At 60.7% G+C, this 16,851-nt stretch overlaps 1 protein-coding gene across 2 annotated transcripts in view; it reads left to right on the top strand.

The window, feature by feature from the left end:
- The first annotated feature begins 2,836 nt into the window (after positions 1 to 2,836).
- The window catches only part of SMC1A (structural maintenance of chromosomes 1A), a 40,370-nt gene continuing 26,355 nt past the window's right edge, over positions 2,837 to 16,851 (top strand). The window contains exons 1-11 of one of the 2 annotated variants that reach the window (XM_066208936.1): positions 2,837 to 3,021; positions 4,187 to 4,375; positions 5,872 to 5,984; positions 7,611 to 7,814; positions 9,554 to 9,792; positions 11,306 to 11,564; positions 11,855 to 11,995; positions 12,081 to 12,163; positions 12,676 to 12,775; positions 13,633 to 13,740; positions 14,361 to 14,546. In XM_066208936.1, coding sequence (XP_066065033.1) covers positions 2,913 to 3,021; positions 4,187 to 4,375; positions 5,872 to 5,984; positions 7,611 to 7,814; positions 9,554 to 9,792; positions 11,306 to 11,564; positions 11,855 to 11,995; positions 12,081 to 12,163; positions 12,676 to 12,775; positions 13,633 to 13,740; positions 14,361 to 14,546 — 1,731 coding nt within the window. In that variant the 5' untranslated portion in view covers positions 2,837 to 2,912. The remainder of the gene's footprint in view (positions 3,022 to 4,186; positions 4,376 to 5,871; positions 5,985 to 7,610; positions 7,815 to 9,553; positions 9,793 to 11,305; positions 11,565 to 11,854; positions 11,996 to 12,080; positions 12,164 to 12,675; positions 12,776 to 13,632; positions 13,741 to 14,360; positions 14,547 to 16,851) is intronic. The other variant, XM_066208935.1, reaches the window with a different exon arrangement.

Raw genomic sequence — 16,851 nt, 5'->3', positions numbered from 1 at the left:
AGTTTTGGGTTAAAATCTCCCAATTTTGGGTTAAATTCCCCCGATTTTGGGGCTCCCCCCCCCCCCCCCCCCGACCCCCGATCCCGCCGGTACCTGAGGGGGGGCGCGGGGGCGGGGCCGGCGCGCGCTGCCCTGGCCACGCCCCCCACGCGCGCCGCTGCCGCAGGGGGCGGGGCCGACGCAGGGGCGTGGCGAACGAGGAGGCGTGGTTTGCTCAAAGGGGCGTGTCAGGGGGGTCGCGGGTCAGATGGGCGTGGCTTGTGCAAGGGGCGTGGCTTTGCCCCTCCTCCCCTCACCCGAACCCTGAGCTGGGACCAGCCGGATCCCCCCGGATTTTAAGGAAAAAAATCAAAAACATTACGGGAAAAATCCATGGGTTTGGTGGGAAATCGGTATTTTTGCACGGAAAATGTGAATTTTGGGGCTGAGGGCCGCCAGGTTCAGAGGGAAAATCAAAAATTTTAAGGTAAAAATACGTATTTTTAGTGGGGAAAATCGAAGGTATTACGGGGAAAAATCCACACTTTTGGTGGAAAATCGATTATTTTTGCACGGAAGATGTGAATTTCGGGGCTGAGACCCGCCAGATTTAGAGGGAAAATCAGAAATTTTAAGGCGAAAATCCGTATTTTTAGTGGGAAAAATGACAACTGTTCGAAGCAAGATCCCTGGGTTTGGATCCGCGAGTGGAGCCCCTGAGGGTGATGGCGGAGACGGGGCGTCTGCGGGGTGCGAGGGGCAGCGCGGGGAGAAAAGGGTCCGTGAGGGGAAATGGGGGGAATGGAGCCCTGGAGGGGAAATGGGGGGAACGGGGTCCGTGAGGGGAAATGGGGGGAACGGGACCCGTGAGGGGAAATGGGGGAAACGGGATCCGTGAGGGGAAATGGGGGAAACTGAGTCCGTGAGGGGAAATGGGGGAACGGGATCCGTGAGGGGAAATGGGGGAAACGGGGTCCGTGAGGGGAAATGGGGGAAACTGAGTCCGTGAGGGGAAATGGGGGGAACGGGATCCGTGAGGGGAAATGGGGGAAACGGGGTCCGTGAGGGGAAATGGGGGGAACGGGATCCGTGAGGGGAAAAATGGGGGAAACTGAGTCCGTGAGGGGAAATGGGGGAACGGGGTCCGTGAGGGGAAATGGGGGAAACGGGGTCCGTGAGGGGAAATGGGGGGAATGGAGCCTTTGAGGGGAAATGGGGGAAACTGAGTCCGTGAGGGGAAATGGGGGAACGGGGTCCGTGAGGGGAAATGGGGGGAACGGGATCCGTGAGGGGAAATGGGGGAAACGGGATCCGTGAGGGGAAAAATGGAGCCCCTGAGGGGAAAACGGGGAAATTGAGCTCTTGAGGGAAAAATGGGGGAAACAGAGTCCTTGAGGGGAAAATGGGCGAAAATTGAGCCTTTAGGGGAAAATGGGGGGAAACGGAGCCTCTGAGGGGAAAAGGAGAGAAAACGGAGCCCTTGGGGGTGAGGAGGGGAAAATGGGGCCCAAGAGAGTGAAGAGGGTGGGGAAAATGGGGGAAACCAGCTCCTGAGGGTGAGGAGGGTGGAAATGGCGCCTGTGAGGGGACGAGGGGACAAAGGGGGGCCGCGAGGGTGTGAGGGGACACCTGTGAGGTGACACTTGTGAGGTGACACCTGCGAGGGGACACCTGTGAGGGGACACCTGTGAGGTGACACCTGCGAGGGGACACCTGTGAGGGGACACCTGTGAGGGGACACCTGTGAGGGGACACCTGTGAGGGGACACCTGTGAGGTGACGAGGGACAAACGGAGCCCCCGAGGGTGGAAATGGAGCCTTGAGAGGGTGATGGCGGCAAATCCCTTGAGGGGCAACCGAGGGGGAAATCGATTGAAAATTTCACCCTGACGAGGTGACATTTCAGCCGGCGAGGGGCTGGTGAGGGTGACAACGGGGCCTGTGAGCTCTGAGCAGCCGCCCGGGGGGATGGGACAGCAGTGAGTGCAGTCCCGCCCAGGTGAGGACACACCTGGGCTGCTGGATCCGGTGCGGGCCGTCCAGGTGAAAATGGAAAATCGGCATGAGAGTAAACTGTGAACCGAAACGCCCGTGCAGTAAGTTGTTTGCGATGTTTAAATATTGTCTAGGAATAAACGAGAGCAAGTAAAATCAAATTGTTTTTAGTGTCGCAAGTACTCGGTTTATTTAATCTGGCGTTCACAGGGAGCGGCAATATAAAAGGAATAAATGCGAATAGAATGAAACAAAGCATCATCATCTTTATGGTTCATTATTCCGAGTTAGGTTGTCGGACGTTGGTTAAGTTAATTCTTAACTATAACTCGATTTTTTTTCTTGGGAGGATAGAATCATTCCGACTGGAAAGAAGCTCGAGCAATAAATCTTGCCCGGAGGTTTTTTTGGTCCCGACCACCAAGAAATCCGATTTTTACCGAAAATCGCCGAAAACCCCCGAAAATCCCCGAAGACCCGGCGATTTTCGGCGCCCTTCGCCGCCGTGGCGTCCCCCGTTGCCATGGCGACGGCGCGGCCCATTCCGCTCCCCCCCTGCTCCCCCCCCGTCCCTCCCTGCACACTTGGTACGTCCCATGCAAATGAGCCCGCTCGCGCCACCAACCCCGCCTTCAAACCGGCGGCCAATAAGAAGCGAGAAGGCGGGGTTACGACGGTGATTGACAGCGGCTAGAACCAATCGCGATCCGTGGCGCCACAAAGCCGCCGCTGGAAACCGCCGGCCAATCAGCGGCCGGGAGGGCGGGGGTTTAGGCGATGATTGACAGCGGTCGCAGCCAATCGCAGCGCGCAGCGCCCCGTTCCCTCAGCGGCCGCCGCAGCCGCCGCTTTCCCGCCCTCCGGCCGCGGCCCCGGCCCGAGACCCCCCGAGACCCCCCGAGACCCCCCGGGACCCCCCGGGACCCCCCGGCCCCGCCATGGGCTTCCTCAAGCTCATCGAGATCGAGAACTTCAAGTCGTACAAGGGCCGGCAGATCATCGGGCCCTTCCGCCGCTTCACCGCCATCATCGGCCCCAATGGCTCCGGTGAGTCCCCGGGGGGATCTCGGGGTGGGGGGGGGGAGGTTAAGGCGGCTCCCGGGATGCTGTGAGGGGGTGCCCCCGAATTCCTTACAGCGCCCCGCTCCCGTTCCCTCCTCCTGCCCCTGCCCGGGCCGATTCCCCGTTCCCTGGGCTCCCCCTAAGCTTTGGGGGCCCCCATTCGTTCACTGCAGCCCTCCGTCCCCTCAGGGTCCCCCCTCATTCCGTGGGGTCCCCCTTCATTCCATGGGGCCCCCCCTTCATTCCATGGGGTCCCCCCTCATTCCATGGGATCCCCCCCTCATTCCGTGGGATCCCCCTTCATTCCATGGGATCCCCCCTCATTCCATGGGATCCCCCTTCATTCCATGGGGTCCCCCTTCATTCCATGGGATCCCCCTCATTCCATGGGGTCCCCCCTCATTCCATGGGGTCCCCCCTTCATTCCATGGGATCCCCCTTCATTCCATGGGGTCCCCCTTCATTCCATGGGGTCCCCCTTCATTCCATGGGATCCCCCTCATTCCATGGGGTCCCCCCTCATTCCATGGGGTCCCCCTTCATTCCATGGGATCCCCCTCATTCCATGGGGTCCCCCCTCATTCCATGGGATCCCCCCCTCATTCCATGGGGTCCCCCTTCATTCCATGGGGTCCCCCTTCATTCCATGGGGTCCCCCCTTCATTCCATGGGATCCCCCTTCATTCCATGGGGTCCCCCTTCATTCCATGGGATCCCCCTTCATTCCATGGGGTCCCCCTCATTCCATGGGGTCCCCCTTCATTCCATGGGGTCCCCCCTTAGCTCCTCCCCCCCGTTCCCTGCTCTTTCCTGGCCTTTCCTTGGGGTCTCCCCTCAATTCCATGACTCCCCCCAATTCCCAAGGCTCCCCCCCATTCCTTGGGGTCTCCCCAATAATTCCCGAGGCTCCCTCCAAGCCCCAATTCCATGGGGATCCCCCAATAATTCCCAGGGGTCCCCCAATTCCCTGGACTCCCTCCTCTTTCCCTGGGGTCCCTCTCAATTCCCTGGGGCTCCCTCCAAGCCCCCCATTCCCCGGACTCCTCCTTCATTCCTTGGGGTCTCCCTCAATTCCCAAATTCCCAAAAAGCCCCCGCCCCCCCCATTCCCACGGGGATCCCCCCTAACCCCGGCTCCTCTCCCGTCCCAGGCAAATCCAACCTGATGGACGCCATCAGCTTCGTGCTGGGCGAGAAGACGAGCAACCTGCGGGTGAAGACGCTGCGGGACCTGATCCACGGCGCGCCCGTGGGCAAGCCGGCGGCCAGCCGCGCCTTCGTCAGCATGGTGTACTCGGAGGAGGGCGCCGAGGACCGCACCTTCGCCCGCGTCATCGTCGGTGCGCCGCCGCCCGCGCCCTCCGGGGCTCCGGGGCTGGTTTGGGGGGGTTTGGGGTGGTTTGGGGTGGTTTGGGGTGATTTGGGGTGTTTTTGGGGTGGTGTGGGCTCTTTTGGGGCTGGTTTGGGGTGTTTTTGGGGTGGTTTGGGGTGTTTTTGGGGTGGTTTGGGGTGATTTGGGGTGATTTGGGGTGGTTTGGAGTGATTTGGGGTGGTTTGGGGTGTTTTTGGGGTGGTTTGGGGTGTTTTGGGGTGGTTTGGGGTGTTTTTGGGGTGTTTCGGGCTCTTTTGGGAGGGATTTGGGGTGTTTTTGGGGTGGTTTGGGCTCTTTTGGGAGGGATTTGGGGTGTTTTTGGGGTGGTTTGGGGTGTTTTTGGGGGGTTTTGGGGTGTTTTTGGGGTGTTTTGGGGTGTTTTTGGGGTGGTGTGGGCTCTTTTGGGGGTGGTTTGGGGTGTTTTTGGGGGGTTTGGGCTCTTTTTTGGGGTGGTGTGGGGTGATTTGGGGTGGTTTGGGGTGTTTTTGGGGTGGTTTGGGGTGTTTTGGGCTCTTTTGGGAGGCATTTGGGGTGTTTTTGGGGTGGTTTGGGCCCTTTTGGGGTGGTTTGGGGTGTTTTTGGGGTGGTTTGGGGTGTTTTGGGGTGTTTTAGGGCTCTTTTGGGAGGGATTTGGGGTGTTTTTGGGGTGTTTTGGGGGTGTTTTGGGGTGGTTTGGGGTGGTTTGGGCTCTTTTGGGGGGAGTTTTGGGGTGTTTTGGGGGGGCTTGGGGTATTTTCGGGTGGCTTTGGGGCGTTTTGGGCCTTTTTGGGGGTTGTTCTGAGTCTTTTTGGGGTTCTTTTGATCCTTTTGGGGGCTGTTTCTCAGGTTGTTTCTGGGGTTTTTTGGGGGGGTTGTTTTGGGTCTTTTTGGGGGTGTTTGGGGCGTTTTTGGGGCTGTTTTTGGGACCCTTTCCAACAGTTTTGGGGCTCTTTGGGCCCTTTTTGGGGTTGTTTTGGGGGTTGTTTTGGGGGCGTTTTTGCCTTTTCTGGGCCTGTTTTTGGGGTTGTTTTGGCTATTTTGGGGGTTGATTTTGGGAGCATTTTGGGGGCGTTTTGGCCCTTTTGGGGGTTGTTTTGGCCCTTTTTGGGGCTGTTTTTGCCCTTTTTGGGGTTGTTTTCGGGGCTGTTTTTGCACTTTCGGGATTGTTTTTGCGGGCTAAAGGGGGAAAGGGAGGAGTTTGTGTCCCGTGGGGTTGGTGGGTTGGGAAAGGGGAATTTGGGAGGGTCTAGGGGGGGTCTTGGCACCCCAAAATCCCCCCAAACCCCCCAGCACAGGCAGCTCTGAGGAGCTCACCTTTACCTGTGTTAGTGCGGGTGGATTTTGGGGGGCACAGAGTTCGTGGGAGCACAATTTAGGGTTTGGGGGACACATTTTGGGAAGTTTGGGGTTCGGGGGACACATTTTGGGGATGTTTAGGATTTGGGGAACCCCCCTGACCCCCCCAAAACCCTCCCCAAACCCCAGGCAGCTCCTCGGAGTACAAGATCAACAACCGTGTGGTGCAGCTGAGCGAGTACAGCGAGGAGCTGGAGAAGCTGGGGATCCTCATCAAGGCCAGGAACTTCCTCGTCTTCCAGGTGGGCGCGGCGCCGGGGGGGGCTCGGGGGGGATTCGGGGGAGTTCTTGGGGTTTTTGGGGGGGATTTGGGGGTTTTGGGGGAGTTCTCAGGGGGTTTTGGGGGATTTGGGGATTTTGGGGAAGTTCTCAGGGGGTTTTTGGGGGGATTTGGGGGATTTGGGGGAGTTCTCGGGGGGTTTTGGGGAAGTTCTCAGGGGTTTTTGGGGGGATTTGGGGGATTTGGGGAAGTTCTCGGGGGTTTTGGGGGGGATTTGGGGGATTTGGGGGATTTGGGGAAGTTCTCAGGGGGTTTTGGGGGGATTTGGGGGGATTTGGGGGTTTTGGGGAGTTCTTGGGGGGTTTTTTGGGGGGATTTGGGGGTTTTGAGGAAGTTCTCAGGGGGTTTTTTGGGGGGATTTGGGGGTTTTGGGGGCTCTTCTGTAGGTTCAGGGGGATTTGGGGGATGTTCTGAGGGAGATTTCGGGGATTTTGGGGGAGTTCTTGGAGGGTTTTGGGGGGGATTTGGGGATTTTGGGGGGATTTGGGGATTTTGGGGAAGTTCTCAGGGGTTTTTGGGGGGATTTGGGGGATTTTGGGGAAGTTCTCAGGGGGGTTTTGGGGGGGATTTGGGGATTTTGGGGAAGTTCTCAGGGGTTTTTGGGGGGGATTTGGGGGTTTTGGGGAAGTTCTCGGGGGTTTTGGGGGGATTTGGGGGATTTGGGGAAGTTCTCGGCGGGTTTTGGGGGATTTAGGATTTGGGATCCTCCTGGGAGGATTTTGGGGCCCCTCTGGTTCCCCTTTGTCCCTGAAATCCATCGCCGGGGAGAACCCGAAGGGGCACACGGCGCTGTTTGGGGCCCACCTGACCTGACGGGGATTCGGGGATCTCCCGGGGATTCAGGGATCCCTGATGGGAATTCAGGGATTTCTCCCAGGAATTCAGGGATTTCTCTCGGGAATTCAGGGATTTCTCCCGGGAATTCAGGGATCCCTCACAGGAATTCAGGGATTTCTCCCAGGAATTCAGGGATTTCTCCCGGGAATTCAGGGATCCCTCACAGGAATTCAGGGATTTCTCCCAGGAATTCAGGGATTTCTCTCGGGAATTCAGGGATTTCTCTCAGGAATTCAGGGATCCCTCACAGGAATTCGGGGATTTCCCCCAGGGATTTCTCTCAGGAATTCAGGGATCCCTCACAGGGATTCAGGGATCCCTCGCAGGAATCCGGGGATCCCTCACAGGAATCCGGGGATCCCTGGCGGGAATCCGGGGATCCCTCGCGGGGATTCAGGGATCCCTCGCAGGAATCCGGGGATCCCTCACAGGAATCCGGGAATCCCTGGTGGGAATCCGGGGATCCCTGGCGGGAATCCGGGGATCCCTCGCGGGGATTCAGGGATCCCTCGCAGGAATTCGGGGATCCCTCGCGGGAATTCGGGGATCCCTCGCAGGAATTCGGGGATTTCCCCCAGGGATTTCTCTCAGGAATTCAGGGATCTCTCGTGGGGATCCGGGGATCCCTCGCAGGAATTCGGGGATCCCTGGCGGGAATCCGGGGATCCCTCGCAGGAATTCGGGGATCCCTCGCGGGAATCCGGGGATCCCTGGCGGGGATTCCGGGACGGTTTTGCTGCCGTCTTCTCAGGGAGCGGTGGAGTCGATCGCCATGAAGAACCCCAAGGAGCGCACGGCGCTGTTCGAGGAGATCAGCCGCTCGGGGGAGCTGGCCCCCGAGTACGACAAGCGCAAGAAGGAGATGGTCAAGGCCGAGGAGGACACGCAGTTCAACTACCACCGCAAGAAGAACATCGCCGCCGAGCGCAAGGAGGCCAAGCAGGAGAAGGAGGAGGTGGGCGGGGGCGGAATCCCGGGAAAAAGGGGGGGTGGGAAGGATCAGAAACGGGGGGAGAGAGAGTTTGGGGAGGGGCGGAATCCCGGGAAAAATGGGGGGTGAGGAGGATTGGATTCCTGGGAAAAGAAAGGTTTGGGGAGGGGCGGAATCCCGGGAAAAATGGGGTTTGGGGGAGGATTGGAATCCAGGGGAAAAAAGGGTTTGGGGAGGATCAGAAACCTGGGGAAAGAGAGTTTGGGGAAATGTTAGAATCCTGGGAAAAGAGGGGTTTAGGGAGGATTGGAATCCTGGGGAAAGAGAGTTTGGGAAGGAGCAGAATCCCGGGAAAAATGGGGTTTGGGAAGGATTGGATTCCTGGGAAAAGAGCGCTTTGGGAATGCTTGGCTTCCTGGGGGAAACGGGGGTTTGGGGCCGGTTAGAATCCTGGGAAAAGAGCGGGTTGGGAAGGGTCAGAAATCCGAGGAAAGAGGAGTTTGGGAATGCTCAGGATCCTGGGAAAAGAGCGGGTTGGGAAGGATCAGAAATCTGGGCAAAGCCGGTTCCAGGGATGCTCCGAGCCTTGGCTTGGGAAGGCTCTGGGCAGACCTGGCGAAGCCCAGGATGGAGCCGGGCCCAAGAGCTGGGTTTGGGAAACCCCAGGGCAGAGCCGGGCCTAAGGCCGGGCTTTGGGAAATCTCCAGGACGGAGCCAGGGCCAAACCCAGGCCTTGGGAAACCCCGGGGCAGAGCCAGGCCCAAGCCCAGGCTTTGGGAGCCCCGGGCAGAGCCGGGCCCCAGGCCGGGCTTTGGGAGCCCCGGGCAGAGCCGGGCCCCAGGCCGGGCTTTGGGAGCCCCGGGCAGAGCCGGGCCCCAGGCCGGGCTTTGGGAGCCCCGGGCAGAGCCGGGCCCCAGGCCGGGCTTTGGGAGCCCCGGGCAGAGCCGGGCCCAAGCCCAGGCTTTGGGAGCCCCGGGCAGAGCCGGGCCCCAGGCCGGGCTTTGGGAGCCCCGGGCAGAGCCGGGCCCCAGGCCGGGCTTTGGGAGCCCCGGGCAGAGCCGGGCCCAAGCCCAGGCTTTGGGAGCCCCGGGCAGAGCCGGGCCCCAGGCCGGGCTTTGGGAGCCCCGGGCAGAGCCGGGCCCCAGGCCGGGCTTTGGGAGCCCCGGGCAGAGCCGGGCCCAAGCCCAGGCTTTGGGAGCCCCGGGCAGAGCCGGGCCCCAGGCCGGGCTTTGGGAGCCCCGGGCAGAGCCGGGCCCCAGGCCGGGCTTTGGGAGCCCCGGGCAGAGCCGGGCCCAAGCCCAGGCTTTGGGAGCCCCGGGCAGAGCCAGGCCCAAGCCCAGGCTTTGGGAGCCCCGGGCAGAGCCGGGCCCCAGGCCGGGCTTTGGGAGCCCCGGGCAGAGCCGGGCCCCAGGCCGGGCTTTGGGAGCCCCGGGCAGAGCCGGGCCCCAGGCCGGGCTTTGGGAGCCCCGGGCAGAGCCGGGCCCAAGCCCAGGCTTTGGGAGCCCCGGGCAGAGCCGGGCCCCAGGCCGGGCTTTGGGAGCCCCGGGCAGAGCCGGGCCCCAGGCCGGGCTTTGGGAGCCCCGGGCAGAGCCGGGCCCAAGCCCGGGCTTTGGGAGCCCCGGGCAGAGCCGGGCCCAAGCCCAGGCTTTGGGAGCCCCGGGCAGAGCCGGGCCCCAGGCCGGGCTTTGGGAGCCCCGGGCAGAGCCGGGCCCAAGCCCAGGCCTCGGGAGCCCCGGGCCGACGCCGGCACGTCCCTCCCGCAGGCCGACAGGTACCAGCGCCTCAAGGACGAGGTGGTTCGGGCCCAGGTGCAGCTGCAGCTCTTCAAGCTGTTCCACAACGAGGCCGAGATCGAGAAGCTGAACAAGGAGCTGGGGCTGAAGAACAGGGAGATCGACAAGGACAAGAAGAGGATGGACAGGGTGGAGGACGAGCTCAAGGACCGCAAGAAGGAGCTGGGCAAGATGATGAGGGAGCAGCAGCAGATTGAGAAGGAGATCAAGTGAGCCCGGGGGCGCTGGGGGGAAATGGGGCTGGGTCCAGTCAGTTCCTGATTCCAATCAATCCCTGCCTGGTTCCGATCAATTCCTGATTCCAATCAATCCCTGCCTGGTTCCAATCAATTCCTGATTCCAATCAATCCCTGCCTGCTTCTGATCAATTCCTGATTCCAATCAATCCCTGTGTGGTCCTAATCAATTCCTGATTCCAATCAATCCCTTGTGGTCCCAATCAATCCCGGCCTGATTTCAATCAATCCCTGGTTCCAATCAATTCCTGATTCTAATCAATTCCAGGTTCTAATCAATTCCTGCCTTGTTCCAATCAATCCTTGCCTGGTTCCGATCAATCCTTGCCTGGTTCCGATCAATTCCTGATTCCAATCAATCCCTGTGTGGTTCCAATCAATCCCTGGTTCTAATCAATCCCTGCCTGGTCCCAATCAATCCCTGCCTGGTTCCAATCAATCCCTGCGTGGTCCCAATCAATCCCTGCCTGGTCCCAATCAATCCCTGTGTGGTCCCAATCAATCCCTGCCTGGTCCCAATCAATAATCCCCTCTGTTCTGGGCCCAGGGGAGCCTGGGGGTGCTGGGGGGGGGGGGAATGTGGCTGGGTCCACTCAATTCCTGGTTCTAAAACCAAGGAAGAGAATTCCCCAAACCCCAAAACAAAGGAAGGATTCCCCAAACCCCAAAACTGGGGAAGGGAAGGATTCCCCAAACCCCAAACCCAGGGAAATGACCCCCCAAACCCCAAATGACCCCATGTCTGTGTCCCCCAGGGAGAAGGAAATGATCCCCCAAACCCCAAACCCAGGAAGGGAAGGATTCCCCAAACCCCAAACCAAAGAAACGATTCCCCAAACCCCAAACCCAGGGAAGGACTCCCCAAACCCCAAAACCAGGGAAGGATTCCCCAAACCCCAAACCAAAGAAACGATTCCCCAAACCCCAAACCAAGAAAATGATTCCCCAAACCCCAAACCAAGAAAAGGATTCCCCAAACCCCAAAACTGGGGCAGGACTCCCCAAACCCCAAACCAAGAAAAGGATTCCCCAAACCCCAAAACCAGGGAAGGATTCCCCAAACCCCAAACCAAAGAAACGATTCCCCAAACCCCAAAACCAGGGAAGGATTCCCCAAACCCCAAACCAAGAAAAGGATTCCCCAAACCCCAAAACTGGGGAAGGGAAGGATTCCCCAAACCCCAAACCCAGGGAAATGACCCCCCAAACCCCAACTGACCCCATGTCTGTGTCCCCCAGGGAGAAGGAAATGATCCCCCAAACCCCAAACCCAGGAAGGGAAGGATTCCCCAAACCCCAAACCAAAGAAACGATTCCCCAAACCCAGGGAAGGATTCCCCAAACCCCAAACCAAAGAAACGATTCCCCAAACCCCAAACCCAGGGAAGGATTCCCCAAACCCCAAAACCAGGGAAGGATTCCCCAAACCCCAAACCCAGGGAAGGACTCCCCAAACCCCAAACGACCCCGTGTGCGTGTCCCCCAGGGAGAAGGACTCGGAGCTGAACCAGAAGCGGCCGCAGTACATCAAGGCCAAGGAGAACACGTCGCACAAGATCAAGAAGCTGGAGGCGGCGCGCAAGTCGCTGCAGAACGCCCAGAAGCAGTACAAGAAACGCAAGGCCGACATGGACGAGCTGGAGAAGGAGATGGTGTCCGTGGAGAAATCCCGGCAGGAGTTCGAGGAGCGCATGGAGGAGGAGAGCCAGAGCCAGGGGAGGGACCTGACCCTGGAGGAGAACCAGGTGTGCGCTGGGACAGGTGGGGGTTGGGGAGGGATCTCACCTTGGAGAGCCAGGTGTGGGGTCATCTGTGGGGTTTGGGGATTTGAGGATTTGGGGATTTGGAGCTCCAGGTGAGCCCACCCAGGTTTGCTGATCCAGGTGTGCTGATTCCCCGGGATTTGGGGATTTTGGGAAGCCTCCCTGACCCCCAGGTGACCCCGTAGGTGCCCTGACCCCCCAGAGTGTCCCCAGGTGCCCCCCAGGTGCCCCCCAGGTACCCCCAGGTGCCCTGACCCCCAGGTGCCCCCCAGGTGAAGAAGTACCACCGGCTGAAGGAGGAGGCCAGCAAACGCGCCGCCACGCTGGCCCAGGAGCTCGAGAAGTTCAACCGCGACCAAAAGGCCGACCAGGACCGCCTGGACCTGGAGGAGAGGAAGAAGGTGGAGACTGAGGTGAGCCCCGGTGTCCCCAGGTGTCCCCAGGTGTCCCCAGGTGTCCCCCGGGCCCGGGTGACCGCCCTGTCCCCGCTGTGCCCAGGCCAAGATCAAGCAGAAGCTGCGGGAGATCGAGGAGAACCAGAAGCGCATCGAGAAGCTCGAGGAGTACATCGCCACCAGCAAGTGCGTGACTGTCCCCAAGGATGTCCCCAGGGTGTCCCCAGGGGACTGGGGTGGCCCCAGGGTGGCCCCAAGGGTCCCCAGGGTGTCCCCAGGGGGCCTGGAGTGTCCCCAAGGTGTCCCCAAGGTGTCTCCAGGGAGGCTGGGGTATCCCCAAGGATCTCATGTCAGTATTCCTGTCCTCAGGGTGTCCCCAGGGGGGGCTGGAGTGTCCCCAAGGGGGGCTGGAGTGTTCCCAAGGATGTCCCCAGGAGGGGCTGGAGTGTCCCCAAGGGTCCCCAGGGTCTCTCCAAGGGGGCTGCAGTGTCCCCAGCAGGGCTGGAGTGACCCCAGGGTGTCCCCAGGGTGTCCCCAAGGGGAGCTGGGGGGTCCCGGAGGGTTCCGATGTCCCCAGGTGTCCCCCATCCCCACAATCCCATTTTTGTGCCCCCAGACAATCCCTGGAGGAGCAGAAATCTGGGATCAGCCCCTCAAATCCCCCCAAACCCCCCCAAATTCCCCATTTCTCCCCCCAGACAATCCCTGGAGGAGCAGAAGCGGCTGGAGGGCGAGCTGACCGAGGAGGTGGAGCTGGCCAAGCGCCGCATCGACGAGATCAACAAGGAGCTGAACCAGGTGATGGGGAACGACAGCGGCTCAGGGGACGTGGCCGGAGAACGGGGGACACTGGTGACAACGGCCGGACACCGGTCAGGGCGGGCCCAGGTGGCCACAAAGGCCAAGGGCTCCTGGCCTGGGTCAGGAGGGGTGTGGCCGGCAGGAGCAGGGAGGTCATTCTGCCCCTGGACTGGGCACTGGTCAGGCCACACCTGAGCGCCGTGTCCGGTGTGGGGTGGACACTGAGCGCCGTGTCCGGTTTGGGGTGGACACTGAGCGCCATGTCCGGTGTGGGGTGGACACTGAGCGCCGTGTCCGGTTTGGGGTGGACACTGAGCGCCGTGTCCGGTGTGGGGTGGACACTGAGCGCCGTGTCCGGTGTGGGGTGGACACTGAGCGCCGTGTCCGGTGTGGGGTGGACACTGAGCGCAGTGTCCGGTGTGGGGTGGACACTGAGCGCCGTGTCCGGTGTGGGGTGGACACTGAGCGCCGTGTCCGGTGTGGGGTGGACACTGAGCGCCGTGTCCGGTGTGGGGTGGACACTGAGTGCCGTGTCCGGTGTGGGGTGGACACTGAGCGCCGTGTCCGGTGTGGGGTGGACACTGAGCGCCGTGTCCGGTTTGGGATGGACACTGAGCGCCGTGTCCGGTTTGGGATGGACACTGAGCGCCGTGTCCGGTGTGGGGTGGACACTGAGCGCCGTGTCCGGTGTGGGGTGGACACTGAGCGCCGTGTCCGGTGTGGGGTGGACACTGAGCGCCGTGTCCGGTGTGGGGTGGACACTGAGCGCCGTGTCCGGTTCGGGGTGGGGACGCTGTTTGGTTGTGTGAATTCGGTGACTGTAGTTGTGTGACCGTGTGAGTTCCGTGGTGCAGGTGATGGAGCAGCTCGGGGACGCGCGCATCGACCGCCAGGAGAGCAGCCGGCAGCAGCGCAAGGCCGAGATCATGGACAGCATCAAACGCCTCTACCCCGGATCTGTGGTGAGGGAAACACCCCAAAACTGCCCCTGAACCCACCGATGTCTGCCCCGAAACTGACCCCAAAACCCTGGGAGGTGTGACCCAAAATTGACCCCAAAACCCCAAATGTGTGACCCAAAACCTGACCCCATTCCTGGTGTCCCTGGTCCCATTTTTGATGTCCCCGACCCCATTCCTGGTGTCCTCAATCCCCTTTCTCGTGTCCCCAACCCCATTGCTGGGTTCCCTGACCCCATATCTCCTGTCCCCGACCCCATATCTCTGTCCCTCACCCCTTATCTCCTGTCCCTCACCCCATATCTCCTGCCCCTGACCCCATATCTCTGTCCCTCACCCCATAACTCCTGTCCCTCACCCCATATCTCTGTCCCTCACCCCTTATCTCTGTCCCTCACCCCATATCTCCTGTCCCTCACCCCATATCTCTGTCCCTCACCCCATATCTCCTGTCCCTCACCCCATATCTCCTGTCCCTCACCCCATATCTCCTGTCCCTCACCCCATATCTCTGTCCCTCACCCCATATCTCTGTCCCTCACCCCATATCTCTGTCCCTCACCCCTTATCTCTGTCCCTGACCCCTTATCTCTGTCCCTGACCCCTTATCTCCGGCCCTGCAGTACGGCAGGCTGATTGACCTGTGCCAGCCCACGCAGAAGAAATACCAGATCGCGGTGACCAAGGTGCTGGGGAAGAACATGGACGCCATCATCGTGGACTCGGAGAAGACGGGCCGCGACTGCATCCAGTACATCAAGGAGCAGCGGGGGGAGCCCGAGACCTTCCTGCCCCTCGACTACCTCGAGGTGGGGCCAAGAACGGGTTCGGGGTCAGGGAAAACCCCGCAGTGGGGTTCGGGGTCAGGGAAAACCCGGGAGTGGGGTTTGGGGTCAGGGAAAACCCCGGAGTGGGGTTTGGGGTCAGGGAAAACCCCGGAGTGGGGTTCGGGGTCAGGGAAAACCCCGGAGTGGGCTTTGGGGTCAGGGAAAACCCCGGAGTGGGGTTTGGGGTCAGGGAAAACCCCGGAGTGGGCTTTGGGGTCAGGGAAAACCCCGGAGTGGGGTTTGGGGTCAGGGAAAACCCGGGAGTGGGGTTTGGGGTCAGGGAAAACCCCGGAGTGGGGTTTGGGGTCAGGGAAAACCCGGGAGTGGGGTTTGGGGTCAGGGAAAACCCCGGAGTGGGGTTTGGGGTCAGGGAAAACCCCGGAGTGGGGTTTGGGGTCAGGGAAAACCCCGGAGTGGGGTTTGGGGTCAGGGAAAACCCGGGAGTGGGGTTTGGGGTCAGGGAAAACCCCGGAGTGGGGTTTGGGGTCAGGGAAAACCCCGGAGTGGGGTTTGGGGTCAGGGAAAACCCCGCAGTGGGGTTTGGGGTCAGGGAAAACCCCGCAGTGGGGTTTGGGGTCAGGGAAAACCCGGGAGTGGGGTTTGGGGTCAGGGAAAACCCCGGAGTGGGGTTTGGGGTCAGGGAAAACCCCGGAGTGGGGTTTGGGGTCAGGGAAAACCCCGGAGTGGGGTTCGGGGTCAGGGAAAACCCCGGAGTGGGGTTCGGGGTCAGGGAAAACCCCGGAGTGGGGTTTGGGGTCAGGGAAAACCCCGGAGTGGGGTTTGGGGTCAGGGAAAACCCCGCAGTGGGGTTTGGGGTCAGGGAAAACCCCGGAGTGGGGTTTGGGGTCAGGGAAAACCCGGGAGTGGGCTTTGGGGTCAGGGAAAACCCGGGAGTGGGGTTTGGGGTCAGGGAAAACCCGGGAGTGGGGTTTGGGGTCAGGGAAAACCCCGGAGTGGGGTTTGGGGTCAGGGAAAACCCGGGAGTGGGGTTTGGGGTCAGGGAAAACCCCGGAGTGGGCTTTGGGGTCAGGGAAAACCCGGGAGTGGGGTTTGGGGTCAGGGAAAACCCCGGAGTGGGCTTTGGGGTCAGGGAAAACCCCGGAGTGGGGTTTGGGGTCAGGGAAAACCCGGGAGTGGGGTTTGGGGTCAGGGAAAACCCCGGAGTGGGCTTTGGGGTCAGGGAAAACCCCGGAGTGGGGTTTGGGGTCAGGGAAAACCCGGGAGTGGGGTTTGGGGTCAGGGAAAACCCCGGAGTGGGGTTCGGGGTCAGGGAAAACCCCGGAGTGGGGTTCGGGGTCAGGGAAAACCCCGGAGTGGGGTTCGGGGTCAGGGAAAACCCCGGAGTGGGGTTTGGGGTGAGGGAAAACCCCGGAGTGGGGTTTGGGGTCAGGGAAAACCCCGGAGTGGGGTTTGGGGTCAGGGAAAACCCGGGAGTGGGGTTTGGGGTCAGGGAAAACCCCGGAGTGGGGTTTGGGGTCAGGGAAAACCCCGGAGTGGGCTTTGGGGTCAGGGAAAACCCCGCAGTGGGGTTCGGGGTCAGGGAAAACCCGGGAGTGGGGTTCGGGGTCAGGGAAAACCCGGGAGTGGGGTTTGGGGTCAGGGAAAACCCCGGAGTGGGGTTTGGGGTCAGGGAAAACCCCGGAGTGGGGTTTGGGGTCAGGGAAAACCCGGGAGTGGGGTTTGGGGTCAGGGAAAACCCCGGAGTGGGGTTTGGGGTCAGGGAAAACCCGGGAGTGGGGTTTGGGGTCAGGGAAAACCCCGGAGTGGGGTTTGGGGTCAGGGAAAACCCGGGAGTGGGCTTTGGGGTCAGGGAAAACCCCAGAGTGGGGTTTGGGGAGCCCGAGACCTTCCTGCCCCTCGAGTGCCTCGAGGTGGGGCCGTGAAGAGAAGCTGCAGGGGGGGCGGGTTGGGTGCCCAATTTTGTGGGTCTGACCCCAATTTTTTGGGTGTTTAACCCCAATTTTGTGTGTCTGACCCCAATTTTGTGGGTTTAACCCCCATTTTTGTGGGTTTAACCCCAATTTTGTGGGTTTAACCCCCATTTTTGTGGGTTTAACCCCAATTTTGTGGGTTTAACCCCCATTTTTGTGGGTTTAACCCCAATTTTGTGGTTTTGACCCCAATTTTGTGTGTCTGACCCCATTTTTGTGGGTTTGACCCCAATTTTGTGGGTTTAACCCCATTTTTGTGTGTTTAACCCCAATTTTGTGGGTCTGACCCCATTTTTGTGTGTCTGACCCCATTTTTGTGTGTTTAACCCCCAATTTTGTGATTTGAGGTTCGACCC

The sequence above is a fragment of the Chamaea fasciata genome, unplaced genomic scaffold (genome assembly GCF_029207755.1).
Source record: "Chamaea fasciata isolate MVZ Bird 193981 ecotype frontalis unplaced genomic scaffold, bChaFas1.0.hap1 SCAF_540, whole genome shotgun sequence".
Classification (NCBI taxonomy): domain Eukaryota; kingdom Metazoa; phylum Chordata; class Aves; order Passeriformes; family Sylviidae; genus Chamaea; species Chamaea fasciata.
The sequence above is the reverse complement of the archived record's forward strand: the minus strand, read 5'-3'. Positions and strand labels throughout refer to the sequence as shown.